Genomic DNA, 16,550 nt, shown 5'->3' with positions numbered 1-16,550 from the left:
TAGACTATACATTCGTCACGGCTTTTTAACTCATCATTTTCTTTTATCTGGAACTGATGCACCAATATTTACTCTGTGTTACACTTAGGTCACGCTAAGCCACATTCTACTTTCTTGCTGTTGTGACGACTCTCAACGACAAAACCATTTTAAACATGTTATCTCCTAAGGTTTGTCCATAATGTTAGACAGTGTTATTGGTGATGATGACACTGTCCACCTTGGAAATGTTTTTAATTTTTTAAAGGCCATTAATCTTTTTAATTCCAGTTCAGTTTTTAATTTATATATTAGACCTTTTTAATGTGATTACACTTTAAGAATTGCAGTCCATCTAGTTCGATTTGAAATTACAAAATGGCCATAACATGAAATAACTCGAAACTAGGACTGGAAAGGACAACTTCAGGTGACTAACGCTGCTGTTTGAACTACCCACTAGTCATCCTTGCGAGTTCTTATTAAAATTTTACTACAAGTTTTTAAAACTTTTACTACTTTACTGTTTGAAAATAGCCATAACGTCAAATAACTCTGAATCTGGACTGGAAAGGCCAACTTCAAGTGACTGACAATGGTTTTTGCACTTACCTATTAGTCTTCCTGGTGAGTTATGATTATTACAGTCACGCTTGTTTGTTTTTGTTTGGTTTTGGAATTTCGCACAAAGCTACCCAGGGCTATCTGTGCTAGCCGTCTTTAATTTAGCACTGTAAGACTAGAGGGAAGGCAGCTAGTCATCAACACCCACCGTCAACTCTTGGGCTACTCTTTTACCAACGAATAGTGGGATTGACCGTAACATTATAACGCCCCACGACTGAAAGGGCGAGCATGTTTGGCGCGACCGGGATGCGAACCCGCGACCCTCAGATTACGAGTCGCACGCCTTAACACGCTTGGCCATGCCGGGCCTACAGTCACGCTATAGAACGTCCTTTACAACTTGAATTACTGTAGGTTTCTCTTGATTTTGTAGACTAGATGTAAACATTGGTTTTATGATATTTATGTGTTTTTTAAACTTTGTTTTGTTTTACCTTAATTTCCTTTTATGAATTTTACTAAATTTACTTTAACTTTTCATCAGATAGGCCAGCTGCTTTGTGCCATAAGATACCAAATCAACGAACCAACCATTATTTGATGGTGTAGTTCATAAGTTTTATAAACTTATACTAACACTGCACTTAAAACTGTAAAGTATGAAGTCTGTACTCTGTGTTAAAAGCCATGCCAAGAGTTTTCAATTATTACAACTAACCTACTTTCATGCTGGTCCTGTATGTGTAATCTCTAGCTTAGCAATATATATGTATATGTCTGTATATTTATTAAACAAATAAAGCTAACATTTATCAACTAATTTTCATGCCCAGTCAACACCAGTAGTTTAATTTTTTTTCATTTGACGACCAAATCTTGAAGACTCACAATGTATAATTGCCACTCACTACTTTTTGACATATTTTAATCTTGAAACCAGACAGTATCACCCTACTTGAATAGAAAGGATATATAATAAAGAATTTCAAAAGCAATAGCCATATAAACCTGAAAAGTAGGTCACTAGCTTTTATTGTGTAGTATAGCAAATAAATACTCAGTTGCTTTTCTCTGTGTCAAATACCATGTCTAACTAGCTATCTATTGTTAAATTTTAATTATTTATAAGAATGAATGGATGTGTATGTATATATGTATGTGTGTGTTTATATGTATGTATGTTTATATATATGTAATGCATAAAGACATTTGGAAAACATTGCTAGTTATTAAATTTTTATGGAGGCAGACAGTTATTTTAAATTTGTGCACTTTGGCCCTTAATTTTTTATCAAATAAAAATTAAAATGTATATCAATATATTATGTGTTTCATGTAATAGTTTTACTGCTTTCTCTGTAAATTCTGGTACTATAGTATATCAGACAAAAACTAACTGTTGTAAAACCATATCAACCCATATGTTATCCCAGTTTATTATTTTTATTATAGAAACATTTTGTTTTGAACTTTTCTATTAGAATAGAATATTTCACATAATGAATGTACTTAAAGATTATCAAAATGTATCATAAATAAGCAACAAATATGGAATTAGAAGATAAGTGAGTTGTGGGATTTCATCTTTCATTCTTTTTATTTTGCTGCAGGATATTCGATTTCTGTATCTCTCTTCATGAATAAGCTGTCTGAAACCACCCATGGTTTATATTTTGAGACTATATGCAGGCCTTAAAACTGTACAAACAAAGGTCAGTAATGTATATGTTATGAGCTGATAAACGTTTTATAAAATGTAGCAAAAATTCTGTAAAATACAACAAATTATTCTATATGTCATGTGTTGTAATTTTAAGGTTATACCTAACACAAGTGTATTTAATCTACACAGAGTATAGAGGAAAGTAAAGTCAGTGGTATTTGTATGTTAAACATGTAGAACTTAGCAACATAATCATAATTAGAACTTAAGTGTTTCAAAATTGATGTGTCATATTGGTTAATTGCATATTGTAGGTATTTGTATCTGTTGTGAGAGCAAATTATTATTTCACAATGTATTACATTTATTATTTACACTTGAAACATGTTACTGGAGTGATTACGTTAAACATTTGTAAGCACATGAATATTTCAAATTTTGTTAAAAGTTATATATCCAAACTCTCAGAAACTGTTACTCTGGACAGAGACAGATTTAAATGTTATAAGGTTGTCATAAATAAAGGTTTGAGAAACAATCAACATTTCCTCAATTTATTTATAAACAACAAAATATTTTATATTTCGATTAATTAGAATAACAGAAAAAAATTAAAATATATAAAAGTTAAAATTAAAATAAAGCATTTAACGGAGTCTTACAAAATATTAAAATTGCAAAAAATACTCTTCGTGATAACAATATACTTTATAAAATACCTGTTGCTAGTAATACGTTAGTTTCTGTATGAATATTGATTAGATTTTAGTACGTTTATATGAGAGAGTTTGCTTAAAATGTTTACCAAGTAGGCGATACTTTCAGCACAAATGTTTGTTAGTATATTTTATTTGGCATGTTTTACAGTGTAATGTCGACTAATGAAATATATGTCTATAAATCATTTTGATCACAAACTTAGTTATTAAAGACAACATAGAGACAAGTGTGTACTTTAAGAGAATATTAAAACTGATAAGTAAATTAAAACAAAATCAAAAGGTAGGACTGCGTTAAAAACAGCAAATCATGACCTGAATAATTATATAAGTTTGTTATAACCAAAAAGAACCCGAAACAAAAATAAAAACTGTACACTAATTGAAAGGAAACCAGGGTACAAGCTAAAACGTGGGATATAAATTGTACTCTTTGTCTTGGAGGTGACTGTGGATATAGGACTCTCGCTGTTATATATAACAGAGTTTGGTTATTTTGATAATAAATGCACAATAATGACTTATTAGTTGCCAAGTTGATAAAAATGAAAAGTATTTATCTGTTTTACTAATTACACGTTATACGACATGTTAGAGAAGTATGCGAATTTTAATGAATTTAAAAACACTTTATAAACCAGTTTTAAAACAGTACAAGAAGGTCAGCAAATTAAACTAGAATTTCAATTATAGCTTTCAAAATATTTATAATTATTCTTTAAAAACCCTATATTTGTTTTTTGTGTCGTTGTTGTTAAGAACAAGTCTGTATAGTGAGTTATTTGTGCTTTGTCAATTGCAATGACATACATTTTTCATTCAGTTAGCAGACTTCTAATGTCACATGAATGTACGGACTCAATGTCTCTCCTGAATGATTCTAAAACTCAAAGAGACTTTATGTATGGCAGAACCAACGTCAGAGACTTCTATTTAGAATGGACTCATTTGACTGGTATTGATCAATATTTTGAACTTGGTATTTACTGATATTGTATTGTATTCATTCACAGATAAGAGGTAAAAGATAGGTAAGACTTTCTTTATCTCATATTTAAGATTTTATATCGACCTATCAAGAACAATTTTTAACAGAGCTAAACATTCCAACACACACATTCGTCATAAAGAAGAAAAACAGTATTCGCCAATGACACGTCCATCAGGACCTATCCTCACTTCGCCGCAACGACTTGCCATTTTACGCCGGACCGTATCGAAAGCGGTCTACGGAAGCTCTCCGGATACTGCTACGAATTTGACAACGCAGTCAAATCTATATCTACATCCAGCTAACTTTCTCCACAACTGTACGAAATACCCTTATTCAACCACTAACGAAGGTAGTGAACAAAGGTAAGGTATCTAATTAAGTTTATCTCTCAGGTAAAACATCAACCACAGAGTAAAATAACCAATTCACGTACCAAATTCACCAAAGCAAACAACCCAGTTAATTCCACCATAATTATAATCGAAGGACTACCCGCCAACTTCCATCAACCGTTAAACGCCTTGGACATTAAACATGTTTCCATGAAATCCAATTCCCCGAAACTAGGAGTCTACCAATGGGGGGAGACAGTCGTCAAATCCAATTAGCCATAACACCACCCAGTACTTCTCAAATCCTCGCCGTCATATGCCTTTAACTGAAGCAAAATTTCAAACAACGTTCCAGGAGCCCCACAGTAAAGAACATCAATCATCATCAAAGGAATCACACTTGGTATTATCTGAAGACGAATTAAACCTATCAAGATAGAAATGATGAAATCTTACAAAACAGGTATGGAATCCACTCTAATGAAGTTGTCATTACAGGATTCATAATAAGCTAAGAGTCTACTGACCAACGGTGTTACCCTGTGGATCACAAAAAATACCCCTTCGAAATCGATAAATCCTATCTAGCAGTCGTAACGTCTTAACAGCCAGCGATGTGCCACACCCATGAAGCCTTCAAAACCACACATTGGTTTGTCAGGTGCGGAGGCCTACATTGTGTCAGTCAATGCAAGAGTTAAAGATTTTCAGACCCTAATACCTGTAACGTACTGTGCTCTGATCAAGGGCACGTCATTGGTGGTTACCAAACCACATATTAACAACATTTATGCATTTCAAATAATACCTTTGTCGAAAGTTTCATTATTTTTCCTTATTCTTATAACTGTTTTCAAAAGTCCTTCACTAACATACATACCTATATTTTATCCAAGATCATATAAGTTTCAAACATTTTTGTATGCCTTGTTATATTGTATCTAAATAGTGATAAAAGAAATGTAAAGATCTGTCTGTGACCTTTATATAGTCTGTCGGGTGAAGTTGGAACATCCTTTATTATTTTTAACATAGTATTGTAGCGCTTCGTTATTGACGAGGATGTTTAGGGAAGAACGATCGCTTAACAAAGAGAACTGACTGACTTGAAATTCTAATCTGTCAGTTTTAAGGAGTAGATCAATGTTAGTATTTATATTTATTAAGTTTTTACATGGAAGTAAGAGAACAAATAATATAGAAATAGCTAATTATATTTAATATTTATTAACTATTCTAAATGTTGTTAATATTTGAGCTTTTCTGAAGCTCATGACAGAAAATATTGATTTTTTTTGACAGAAACACTTGACTACCACATAATATAAACGAAAGAAAACTATATTTGTAAAAATATTTAACAGGAGATCACAAATGGGACGGTAAAAGGTTTGATGGTCTCTCAAGTTTGAATGAATAGATTACTTGAAAATATATGTTGTTAAGAATAGAATAATAAAGGTTCTCTGGATTAACTGCAATTATTTTCATCTAGTTAGCCAAGAGATTGTAATATTTGTTCTAAAGATTAAGATATTTTTCTATGTTGGAGTTTCCGAATTTTGTTTTTAGTTTGTTCTCTCTATGAAAGAGTAGGAGGTTGACTCAGATCTTTCTGCTTACATGTGTAAAATAGTCCCCTGTACTTAGTAACTTCCAAGTAGACGTACAATTTAATACAACATTGAAGGTATCTATTTTTAATATTATATATTATATAGTGTATTATGAGCTGATGGACTATACAAAAGGCAACTTTTAGCAACACGTATAGTCATCTGTTGAGCCAGTATTGTAAGATTGATTAGTATGATTTTAAGCCATCTGAAAGTTACTTATTTTGGGGTAATAAAACGAGATTGATGGAATTACTTTTTCACATTAGTGTTCATATTTGTGATATATTCTGCCCTTTACATAAGAGTTGTGAATAGTGGTTGTGATTTGTAAATAAATGTCATTAATACATTACCTGCACATTCGAGTTACACCTTTTACAACTGCTAAGCCTTCCTGAGTTTAAAATAATAACAATAATACAAGAAATAAATTGATACAATATAAACATATTTTAGTAACTTTAGATTTAATTGCACTTGGTGAAAGGTAATTATGTATCATGAAAATATCCTAGAAGATGGGAAACGGGCTACTTAGCTTTTTATGTACAGATTATTTTACATATTTTTCTTCAATTAATAACAATAAAGAATTTCTCTTTTTCTGAAGTAGCATATTTTTTCTCATTAATTATATAACTAGCAATAAACTGATTTCAATATATTTGATCACGTGAACAAATGTAGGTCTCATTCCTAACAGAATTCCGAGGGTCACGGCCTCGAATCCAAGTCGTACCAAACATGCTCGCCCTTTCAACTATGGGGACGACATAATGTGACGTTCAATCCTACTATTCGTTGGTAAAATATTAGCCCAAGAATTGTAGTTGGGTAGTAATAACTAGCTGCTCTCCCTCTAGTCTTACGCTGCTAAATTAGGAACGGCTATCGGAGATGGCCCTTGTGTAGGTTTGCGCGAAATTCAACAAACAAACAAACATTTTTATTTTTTTCATATATATATCTATTGATAAAAATACTAGCAGCCAAATCTCATTTTCTTATGAAAGTGGAAATAAAATAAAAATTATTTGTCTTTATTTGGTGTTCGAAAACAAGACTCACAAACTTAAAAGGTTTTGTATTTTAAAGGATACTTTTCATTATCCAAAGTTCACACTTCTGTAAAAACTAAGCAGTATCACGGGTGTTCGTCGTTGTAATATACTGAAACACACACTTATGGATAAATATTTTGTGAGAAGTAATCTGTGTGATTGATATGCGTAACTTTAAAAAACAACGAAAACTTAAGATAAGGGTGTTCTTATTTAACCTAGGCCCGGCAAAGCCTAGTTGATAAGGCATTCGACTCGTAATCCGAGGGTTGTGGGTTCGCATCCCTGTCGCACCAAAACATGCTCGCCTTTGGAGGCCTGGCATGGCCTAGCGCGTAAGGCGTGCGACTCGTAATCCGAGGGTCGCGGGTTCGAATCCTCGTCGCTCTAAACATGCTTGCCCTTTCAGCCGTGGGAGCGTTATAATGTAACTGTCAATCACACTATTCGTTGGTAAAAGAGTAACCCAAGAGTTGGCGGTGGGTGGTGATGACTAGCTGCCTTCCCTCTAGTCTTACACTGCTAAATTAGGGACGGCTAGCACAGATAGCCCTCGAGTAGCTTTGTGCGAAATTCCAAAAACAAACTTATTTAACCGTCTCTGTATTTACTGTAAAATACTTAACGTTAAGAAATAATTGTTACAGATTTCATACGATTAAATGAAATTCGTGTAATTATTCAAATGAGATAGTACACCAGTACTCTTTGTTCTCGGTGTATCTCAAATTATTAAACAGTAAGCTTATACTTACAGATATATGTCTAATATTCAGTTTATTAACTTATTATTGAACAACATAACTCAAGAAAGTAAAAAAAAATTAACTTACTTTTATAACAAATGATAATGAAATGTTGATTTATTTTATGATTTACCAAAAGGAAGTCAAATATTTAATTGTAAATATTTCTGTTTTAAGTTTTAATCAAACAACCAATATACCAATAAAATTCATCATTCCAAATATTATTTTTAAAACTTTATTTGAAACAGAATATAATCACAACATAAATTACAGGTCTCAAGTACAAAATCAATGAGTTTAAATTATAGTATTTTATATTGATGCATGTAAAGACAAACAGCCACTATCCAGAAGTGCAAACAATTGATATCACGTGTGATCGTCATTACCACATACAAAGTAACCCACGTACAAATAAATACAATTTTAAAGAGAGAGTCTGTGTTATCCAGACACAATTTGTGTAAAACGTTTTAACAAATGGTGTCAGACTAAAAAACTGTATATTTCATTTATAAAATTGAATTTCCAATAAGTGTTAAATTATTTGTTTCATAAAGTGATAATAGTATTGAAACGACGAGTTTGAAAAAGAAAAAGAACATTTCTTCTTAATGTACTTTTTAGCACTACTGACCAGTAATCTTGTTTAACGCTTCTGGTGTTAATTGAATCAACAACACAGTATAAGTACAAATTACACCGACAACAGGTAAAATACTTTTCTCTGATATAGCAAGACAGCCTCCTGCTGTAAGGGAAACTGGATTAGATACTTGTTTCTCCAGTATTTGGAACTGAAAAAGACAAGAGAAGGTGATGTCACATTAATTTTTCTCGCCAAACGTTGAACAAGAACTCCAGACAACTGTGACGTCTTCATAAGCTTTCCTGCAGCAACAGTTGTTCCGAGAAATACAATCCACAGATGAGCATATGTAGATATGTCAAATATCCAATAAAGTTTCGATATTGAGGAGTATGTTAATAAATGTGTCACTTCCAAGCAAGTAATCAGTAGTAAAACGCTATACCACACCAGGGGAGCAAATGACAGACAAGTATTCGTTTGATCTATCAATTCTCGAAGTTTGTCATATCTGTATGACAGTTCTGTAATGTGTTCCAGAACAGTAGGGTCTTGAGAGTTCGTCAGCTCCATAGTTCTGGAGTTAAACGTTTTAAAACACATTTCTACTGCTATAGAAAGAGATATATAAAAAATTGGACCAAACACGAGAACTCCCCAAAAAACAATACTGTACAATCCCCAGTCTAGAAGTAGCAATAAGTATGCAAAACATTTCCCACTAAAACTATTAACTGTCAAGCCAAAATAGCTTTCTTCTAAAATATTATTCACTTTATCATTCGTTAATAAGCTCAGTAATGAAGTTAAAAAGAATATGATTACATAAGTCCATCCAGTAATTATGGAATACAAACAGAATTTCTTTACTTTTGTTAATAAATTCTTGTCTGTGAAAATTAAATGTTTGTTTATGGCTTCCAATAATATTACAATATTTCGTTTATTAAATAGAAAAATAATCATCGTTAACAAAGAGCTCATGTTTCTTAAAATCCATATAATAAGCCATAAACTGTTACCTTTAATGTTGATGACGTAAAGAGAAATGCTATAACCTAAGTAGCACAAAACATAAATAAATATTACGACGTTCCAAACCATTCTGAGTTTACATATTTTCCAACATATTCGTTGGACTGATGAACCATTGCATGGATAAAGAAGATCAAGACCCGAAATTCTCAGTGAACACAACAACAGGGAATAAAATTGGACAACTGGTCTCACTTGAGATTCTTGAAGTGATTGAGTTTTGTGGTTATCTAAGCCTATACTGGCAGACGAACGCGATATTCCATGCTCTTCATGTGACTCATCTCTTGGACTGGTCATTTTAATACAGACGAATGATAGCTGCTTTCCATATTCTTCACCTGTTTGATATTTAGGATTAGACAAATCCATACTAGCGAACGATAGCGGCATCTAATTTATCTTATTTGGGTAAGCTCTCTGCTTGATTAGATTCTCACTTAAGGAAGGTAATAGAAGGTTTACCATAGACGAACATTACGAATGATGGTTTGATATGAGTAGAAGGTATTTTCCTTTAGTCTACGTGTTTTATCTATTCCAACCAACAAAAGCAATACATATACACACACTGTTGTTATGAGAGTTAAAATAGAGAATGATTGATTTGTGTACATTATTACAAAAAGCAAAATAAAAGTTTGAACCGTGTGTGAGGTAAGTAAATTTACGTAAGTCTTTTTTTTTATTAACAGTGTATATTTGTGCTTCAGTCACCATGGTAACAGCTCTTTAAACACATAATTTTGCTAATTTTTATACCATATTCATACATGTAAGTTGGATGTCGACAAGACGTTATCTAACTGAATTTTTTGATGTACTTTAAACACATATATAAAAAGGAGTATTAATATTTTGAAAAACGCAACATTGAAATTGAAACATTTTAAAAGTAGCCGATATTGTCTTATTTTCTGTTATAATATTATATTAACTATTAAATCGATTTTACAAATCATATTCTCTAACAGACATTTACAGGAAACTATATATATTGTACAAGCCTTCATTTGATGACAAAACATTAGAAAATTCGGTGTTGTGCCCAGATTTAATGGTAGGTTAGTCAGATATATAACATGGTTAGATTATTTCAGCAAACGTAAAATAATCGTGCGTTCTTTATCCTACTGATAAGAAAGTAAATTATTTTAGCAATTGACAAATATACGAATTGAATGCAAACGCAGACTAACGTGGCAGGGTTTAGTTTAGAGAGAGAAATCGTAAGAATTCTCTCTCCAACTGGGGTGTTTAGGAACGTTGTGGTTCCTCTTCGTCCCCTTTCGTGAAAGGTTATTAGGTTTAGTTTTGAACATGAACTCAAACGACCCGAATCAGGGTTTGGCAATAAAGTTGCTTGGGCTGGGATCTAAAATCCAATGCCTAAGTTTTTTGCTGTGGGGAAACGGAGTGCCCCAAGAAAACCCACTTTCATAAGACAGGCGCCGAAAGTTTTGCCTGTCCTGTGCCCGATATCTGAAAAAGAGAATACATATTATTAACATGAGTTTAGTTCTTTAGATACTTTGTTGTGTAATTTGTGATTCTTGAAATATGTTGTAAGGTGAAATGTATTTTGTTGGTGCACTAGTTAATTTGTATAGTGATGCCATTAGTTTGTTTCTGTTTTCTGCTTTTATATAATATTTGTGTGATATTTCGGTTAGTCTATCTCTTAGTGTTAGTAAGTTACTGATTTGATGTATATAATTTACTGGCGTGAATGACGGTAGACTGAATGCAGATCTTAGTATTCTGTTCTGTTGAACTTGGATTTTCTGGAGTGTGTTGTTTGACATATTGTATGCTACTTGACATCCATACTTTATTAGTGGACGGATGTAAGCCTTGTTTATTTGGATAATGGTGTTTGGTGAACATTTCAATTGTCTACTGGTTAGAGTCATTAGGTGTGAAATCCGTTTTCTAATTGATGAGTGTATGTAGTTAACATGTTTTTCCATGTTAGTTTTGTGTCGAAAGTGATGCGAAGGAATGTGATGTTTTTGCTCATGTTAATGGTCGTATTTCCGAGTGATAATTTTTTTTTTTTAATTTCCTGTAGAAGGTGATTGCTTGTGTTTTGGTTGGATTTAACACTACTCTCCACTTGTTACTCCATGTTGAGACGTTGTTCAGTGATTCTTGTACGCGAGACATGGCCATCACTGGGTTTCTGGAGGTGCTCCAGATAGCGATGTCGTCTGCGTATTGTGAATTATGCGTGTATGTTAGATTTGGGAAAGGTATGTCACTGACGAAAATAATATATAAAAGTGGAGAGAGGACTGATCCTTGGGGCACTCCTGCGGTTATATTAAATGATTTAGATATAGTTTTATTGACTTTTACTTGTGCTGTTCTATCTGTTAAGAAATTTGAAATCCATTTAACTATAGTGGGATTTATTTTCAGGTGTTTTAGTTTGTATTTGATGGCATTGTGCCATACGCTGTCGAATGCATTTTGACATCTAGGAATACCCCAATGGTTACTTGGTTGTTGTTGAAAGCTTTATAGATTGATTCGGTTAGTCGCGTGAGGTGATCTGTTGTTTGCCTGTTTTTCCTGGAGGCATTTTGGGATTCTGGAAGGATGTTATTTGATTCACAAAATGGAGAAGACGGTTGGAGATAGCTCTCTCCATCAGTTTGCCAAGGCAGCTTAACAGACTGATAGGACGGAAATTATCTGGATTAGTTCTGTTGGTTTGTTTCTTTGGGATCGTGGTTATAATGGATTTTTTCCAAGTGTCAGGGTAATATCCAGTTGCTAGTGAAATGTTCATGATGTTTGTGAGGTGTTGTAATAGGAGAGTAGAGCTTTTTTTCAGAATAATGTTTGGAATTTGGTCATGTCCGGGGGAAGTATTCTTCAAGTTTTTGATATTAATTTTTAGTTCAGTTATGGTTACTTTTTTATTGAATGAATTTGAGTATGCCTCTAGCGTCTCGCCAGGGAACCGTGGTGAGAATGAAGCTTGGTTTGTATTTATGAACTTGTTGACATGATGTTGGTGTTGTGCGTCAAAGTCTACTGAATTTAGGTCGCTAAAGGAGGATTTGTAGTAGTCAGCTAATAGGTCGGCTTTCTCTACGTCCGTCCTTGCGATTTTATTGTTGTGTGTGATATGTTGTAGCATGTGATTTGTGTTTTTGTCTGAAGCAATACTCTTGAATTTTTTCCAAAATTCTTTTGGATTGTTCTTGATTTTTTCTAATTTTTTACAGAAGTTTTGTCAATTAGTTTCTTTTGTTGTTTTAATTTCTTGTTTAGTTTTTGCATTTGTTCTATTGATTTGTGTTTTGATAGATGGATCACGTGTAATATAGTGTGTTCGTCTTAATTGTCTGCGTTTGATTATTAGTGCGTGAATTTCTGGTGTTAGAGTCCATTCATTATGTGATTGCTTTCTTCTTGTTTTAGGAATTGTGTTTTTTATGGCTTCTGTAACTTGATTTACATAATTGTCTAGTTCTGTCTTGTTGTTAGCATGTTCACTTGGGTGGGGTAGGGTCCAGTGTAGCATTGAAAGTGAGCCAGTCAGTTTTGGTATTGGGTATGCAGAGGGAGGCACGTACGCCACGGCAGGGTGGCGAGGGTGAATCATACATGAAATGGGGAAGTGGTCACTCGTGATTTCATCATGTACTTTAAAGTTAGAGATTCTGTTTACTGTGTCCTTGGGTGCTATGATGAAATCAAGTACATCGTATGAGCCGTTGGCGGCTGAAAAGTGTGTAGGTGTATGGTCGTTAATTAGGTGCATTTTGTTACTAAAAAAGAAAATTTTTTATGCACAAAACTCTGCGTGTGTTTCTGTTTCCCCTTAGTTCTGTATGCGGAGAATTAAAATCCCCAATAATAATTGGTTTGAGTTTGCGATTTACACATTTTTGAAGGAAGTTAATGTCAATATCTTTAGATGGTGAACAATATATGGCTAGAATCGGACTAGTTAGCCGGTTGTTAAAGTGTATATTACAAAAAATAGTTTCATTTATGTTAGATCTAAAGGAATCTTCTATTGATAGTAAATGCGAAAATTCTGTAGTAAAGTAGGCTATTATACCTCTGTTGTTTTCTGAGTAAGGTATGCTGTGCGTGATGAATCCGGGGATTGTGGTATTTTGTTTCTCTATGCCAGGGGTGTGCAACATTTTTCGTCGGTGGGCCATATAACCAACTTCATTAATCAAGCGGGGCAACTTAAAAAACAAGCTTATTCGTGTACATGCACAATAAATTAAAAAAAAATTCTCAAAATGCAAGCAATAATATTTTATATTTTTGCATGAGTGATCATTTTAGTGCGACACTTGAAATTTAGAGTCCTTGCAGAGCTTGTCAATATCAGCTTTGACAGAAGTGGTTGCCACTCTTAACTGACTGGTCAAATGTTCATCAGTCAGCTGACTTCTACATTTGGTTTTGATTAGCTTCATTTTGGAGAAAAATTGCTCACAGCAGTAGGTGCTACCAAAAAGGGAGGCAATTCTTTGTGCATGACGGGACAAATTGGGAAACTTTTCACGTACACAGAGTTTGTAAAAGTCTAGCAAACTGTTTTCAGAGAATTTCCTTTTAGTGTCCATGTCAGCCTACAGTTCAATGAGTTCCATTTGGCAATCATCAGGACTGTCTTCCACTGCCAAATCAAAAGGTTGAGCGAACAATTTCAATCTAATTTCAGTTTGTCTGAAATCTGGAAATCTGTTTGCAAACTCATCACGCAGCTTTTGTACACTGGTTCCATATTTGTTGCAATCCAGATTAGGAAATTCCAGTTTCCTGGTTGCAAGACATGTAAAATGGGTCAATATGGCTCTTCTCAACTGAACCTGGAAAAGTTCCAATTTCTTCTCAAAAGCACAAATATGCTCAAACAACTTATTCACAAGTTGACTTTTCCCTTGTAGTTTTAAGTTTAAATCAGACAGATGCTGTGTAATGTCTGTGAGGAATGCTAAGTCATTCAGCCAGTTCTCATTGCTCAAGAAGTCCACATTCTGACGTTTGCTCTCCATGAAGAACTTAATCTCCTCTCGCAGATTCCAGAATCTCTTCAAAGTAGCAGCTCTACTAAGCCAACGTACAGCAGAGAAGTACAAAACATCTGAATACTCACTGTCCAGCTCATCTAAAAAGTTTTAAATTGTCGATGATTTAATCCTCGTGTTCGAATATAATTTACGCATTGGACGACATTTTCATAACTTCTGCAAAATCCAGAACTTTGGTGCACAAGCTCTCTTGGTGAATAATGCAATGGCTTACAACTACGTCTTGTGCTCCAATTGCAGTTAGAAATTTCTTGGTGAATCCATTTGTCCTACCTGTCATGGAAGGAGCACCATCTGTTGTAACACCACATAATTTATAAGGATTCAGTTCAAACTTTTCTACAACCTTAAGCACTTGTTCACAAATATCCTGTCCTGTGGTTGTGGAGGAAAGGCTTGCCATATCTAAAACTCTTCGAAAACATCAAAGCCTGCAGTAACAGCTCTGATGAAAATGACAAGTTGGGATGTGTCATTGATATCAGTGCTTTCATCCAAAGCCAGACTGAAAGCTTCACACGAATTCAATCTCTCTTTCAAAGTTTCTTTGATGTCCTCTGAAAGATCTTTTGTCCTGCGTGAGACAGTAAAGCGGGAAAGGCTAGTTTGCTCCACCAAATATTTTTTCTCTGGACATGCATATTCTGTGAATATTGTTAAACAATTTTAATAAATTCTCCATCACTGAAAGGCTTTCCCTTTTCTGCCATACATTCACAAAGCTTAAAACTCAGTTTTGTCACCAGTTCTGAATTTTTCTTGAAAGTGGTAAAACACCTTGTTGCTTTTCAATGGATGTTTTAAATGTTCAATTTTGTCCTTTCGTGCCTGACCAACAATTTCATCAAACTGGGAGGAGTGCTTAGTTGCGTAATGTCGCTTAATATTGTACTCTTTCATGACTGCAATTGTAGTTTGACAGACGAGGCAGACAACACCTTGATTATGTGGGACAACAAGATATTTTGTGCACCATTCACTGTTGAATAACCTTCCCTCATCATCAATTTTTCGTTTCTTAACTGCTGACATTTTACTAGCCCTGAAATCAAAACAAAAATTATTCTCACGAAAATAGCAAAGTAGAAAAAACATAGAATTTATTTACACATGGAACCTCTTATGGACAGAAACACATGTTTCTAAATTGGCATCCCGATCATAGCCTTCCGGTACTTAAATTAATTGAGAATAGCAAAATACAGTGTGACCTCGCCTATTCGCGGTTCGCCATTCACGGCCCCGCATATTCGCGGGTTATGCGCGAACTGCGTTTTTTGTAGGTCACAGAGACTGAAAGGGCTTTTCGAGGAGATTTCTGTTGTATTTACTCAATCAAGCCGTTTTTATCAATTGTCGTCTTCACCAAACAAGATTGGACTGCTATTGGCTGACTGCCTCAGCTTCCCCAACAACGCAAACGGCAAAGCACAGCCCGGTAACGCACGGTACAATTTAGTGAAATACATAACAGTATGCAATATTGCTACATTATTACTGCATCAATGAGTATAAGTATCATTAGTGTTTGGGAAGCATTTCATATAGTATATAATCGCATACATATACGTTTTAAAACTGCATCCAATATTCGCGGTTTTTCGCTATTCGCGGGGAGGGTAAAGAACGTACAGAGGTCACACTGTACATAGAATCAGATGCATCTGAAAGCAAAAATTTTAATAAATTCAGTAAAGTCACAACAATATGCTAAATAATAATCAATTTACCTTCAATCTCTTGTAGTAACTGTAAAAGGTAATAAAATTTTCACCAATAATGAATGACGGACAGCAGAGGTTAGGGAAAATTGTCGCCAGCGGGCGAAGGCGAGGTTCAGGACATGACGTTGAGTCGTAGACAATAGTGCTAGTGCACGTCACCTATTCATGCCCTAAGGAGGCCGACCAATCGAATTCGGCCTGCTCCTCTCTAGCAAAGATAATTTTAGAAGTTTGTCGAGTCGAAGCCTGGGAATCCCGTAGGATCGATGCTTTTAAAAATATTCCATTTGCGTTGGATTACAGATCAGGCCACATGGTTAGATTACAACAACTAGGGCCACACTAAATGGCTTGGCGGGCCGGGTTGTGGCCCGCGGGCCGCCTGTTGCACACCCCTGCTCTATGCAGAGTGTTTCTGATACGATGATAATGTTGGCATTTATATGTTTG

At 34.3% G+C, this 16,550-nt stretch overlaps 1 protein-coding gene across 2 annotated transcripts; it reads left to right on the top strand.

Annotated features, from left to right (window-relative positions):
* The first annotated feature begins 2,154 nt into the window (after positions 1-2,154).
* LOC143228141 (uncharacterized) lies at positions 2,155-6,398 on the top strand. Of its 2 annotated transcripts, none has more exons than XM_076459459.1 (2): positions 2,155-2,258; positions 4,024-6,398. In XM_076459459.1, the coding sequence occupies exons 1-2, from the start codon at positions 2,230-2,232 to the stop codon at positions 4,286-4,288; spliced, it is 294 nt and encodes a 97-aa protein (XP_076315574.1). In that variant the 5' UTR covers positions 2,155-2,229; the 3' UTR covers positions 4,289-6,398. The 2 variants fall into 2 exon arrangements, with proteins under 2 accessions (XP_076315574.1, XP_076315573.1); XM_076459458.1 differs by having other exon boundaries at positions 3,988-6,398.
* The last annotated feature ends 10,152 nt before the right edge of the window (positions 6,399-16,550 follow it).

Source organism: Tachypleus tridentatus, chromosome 10 (assembly GCF_004210375.1).
Source record: "Tachypleus tridentatus isolate NWPU-2018 chromosome 10, ASM421037v1, whole genome shotgun sequence".
Classification (NCBI taxonomy): domain Eukaryota; kingdom Metazoa; phylum Arthropoda; class Merostomata; order Xiphosura; family Limulidae; genus Tachypleus; species Tachypleus tridentatus.
The sequence above is the reverse complement of the archived record's forward strand: the minus strand, read 5'-3'. Positions and strand labels throughout refer to the sequence as shown.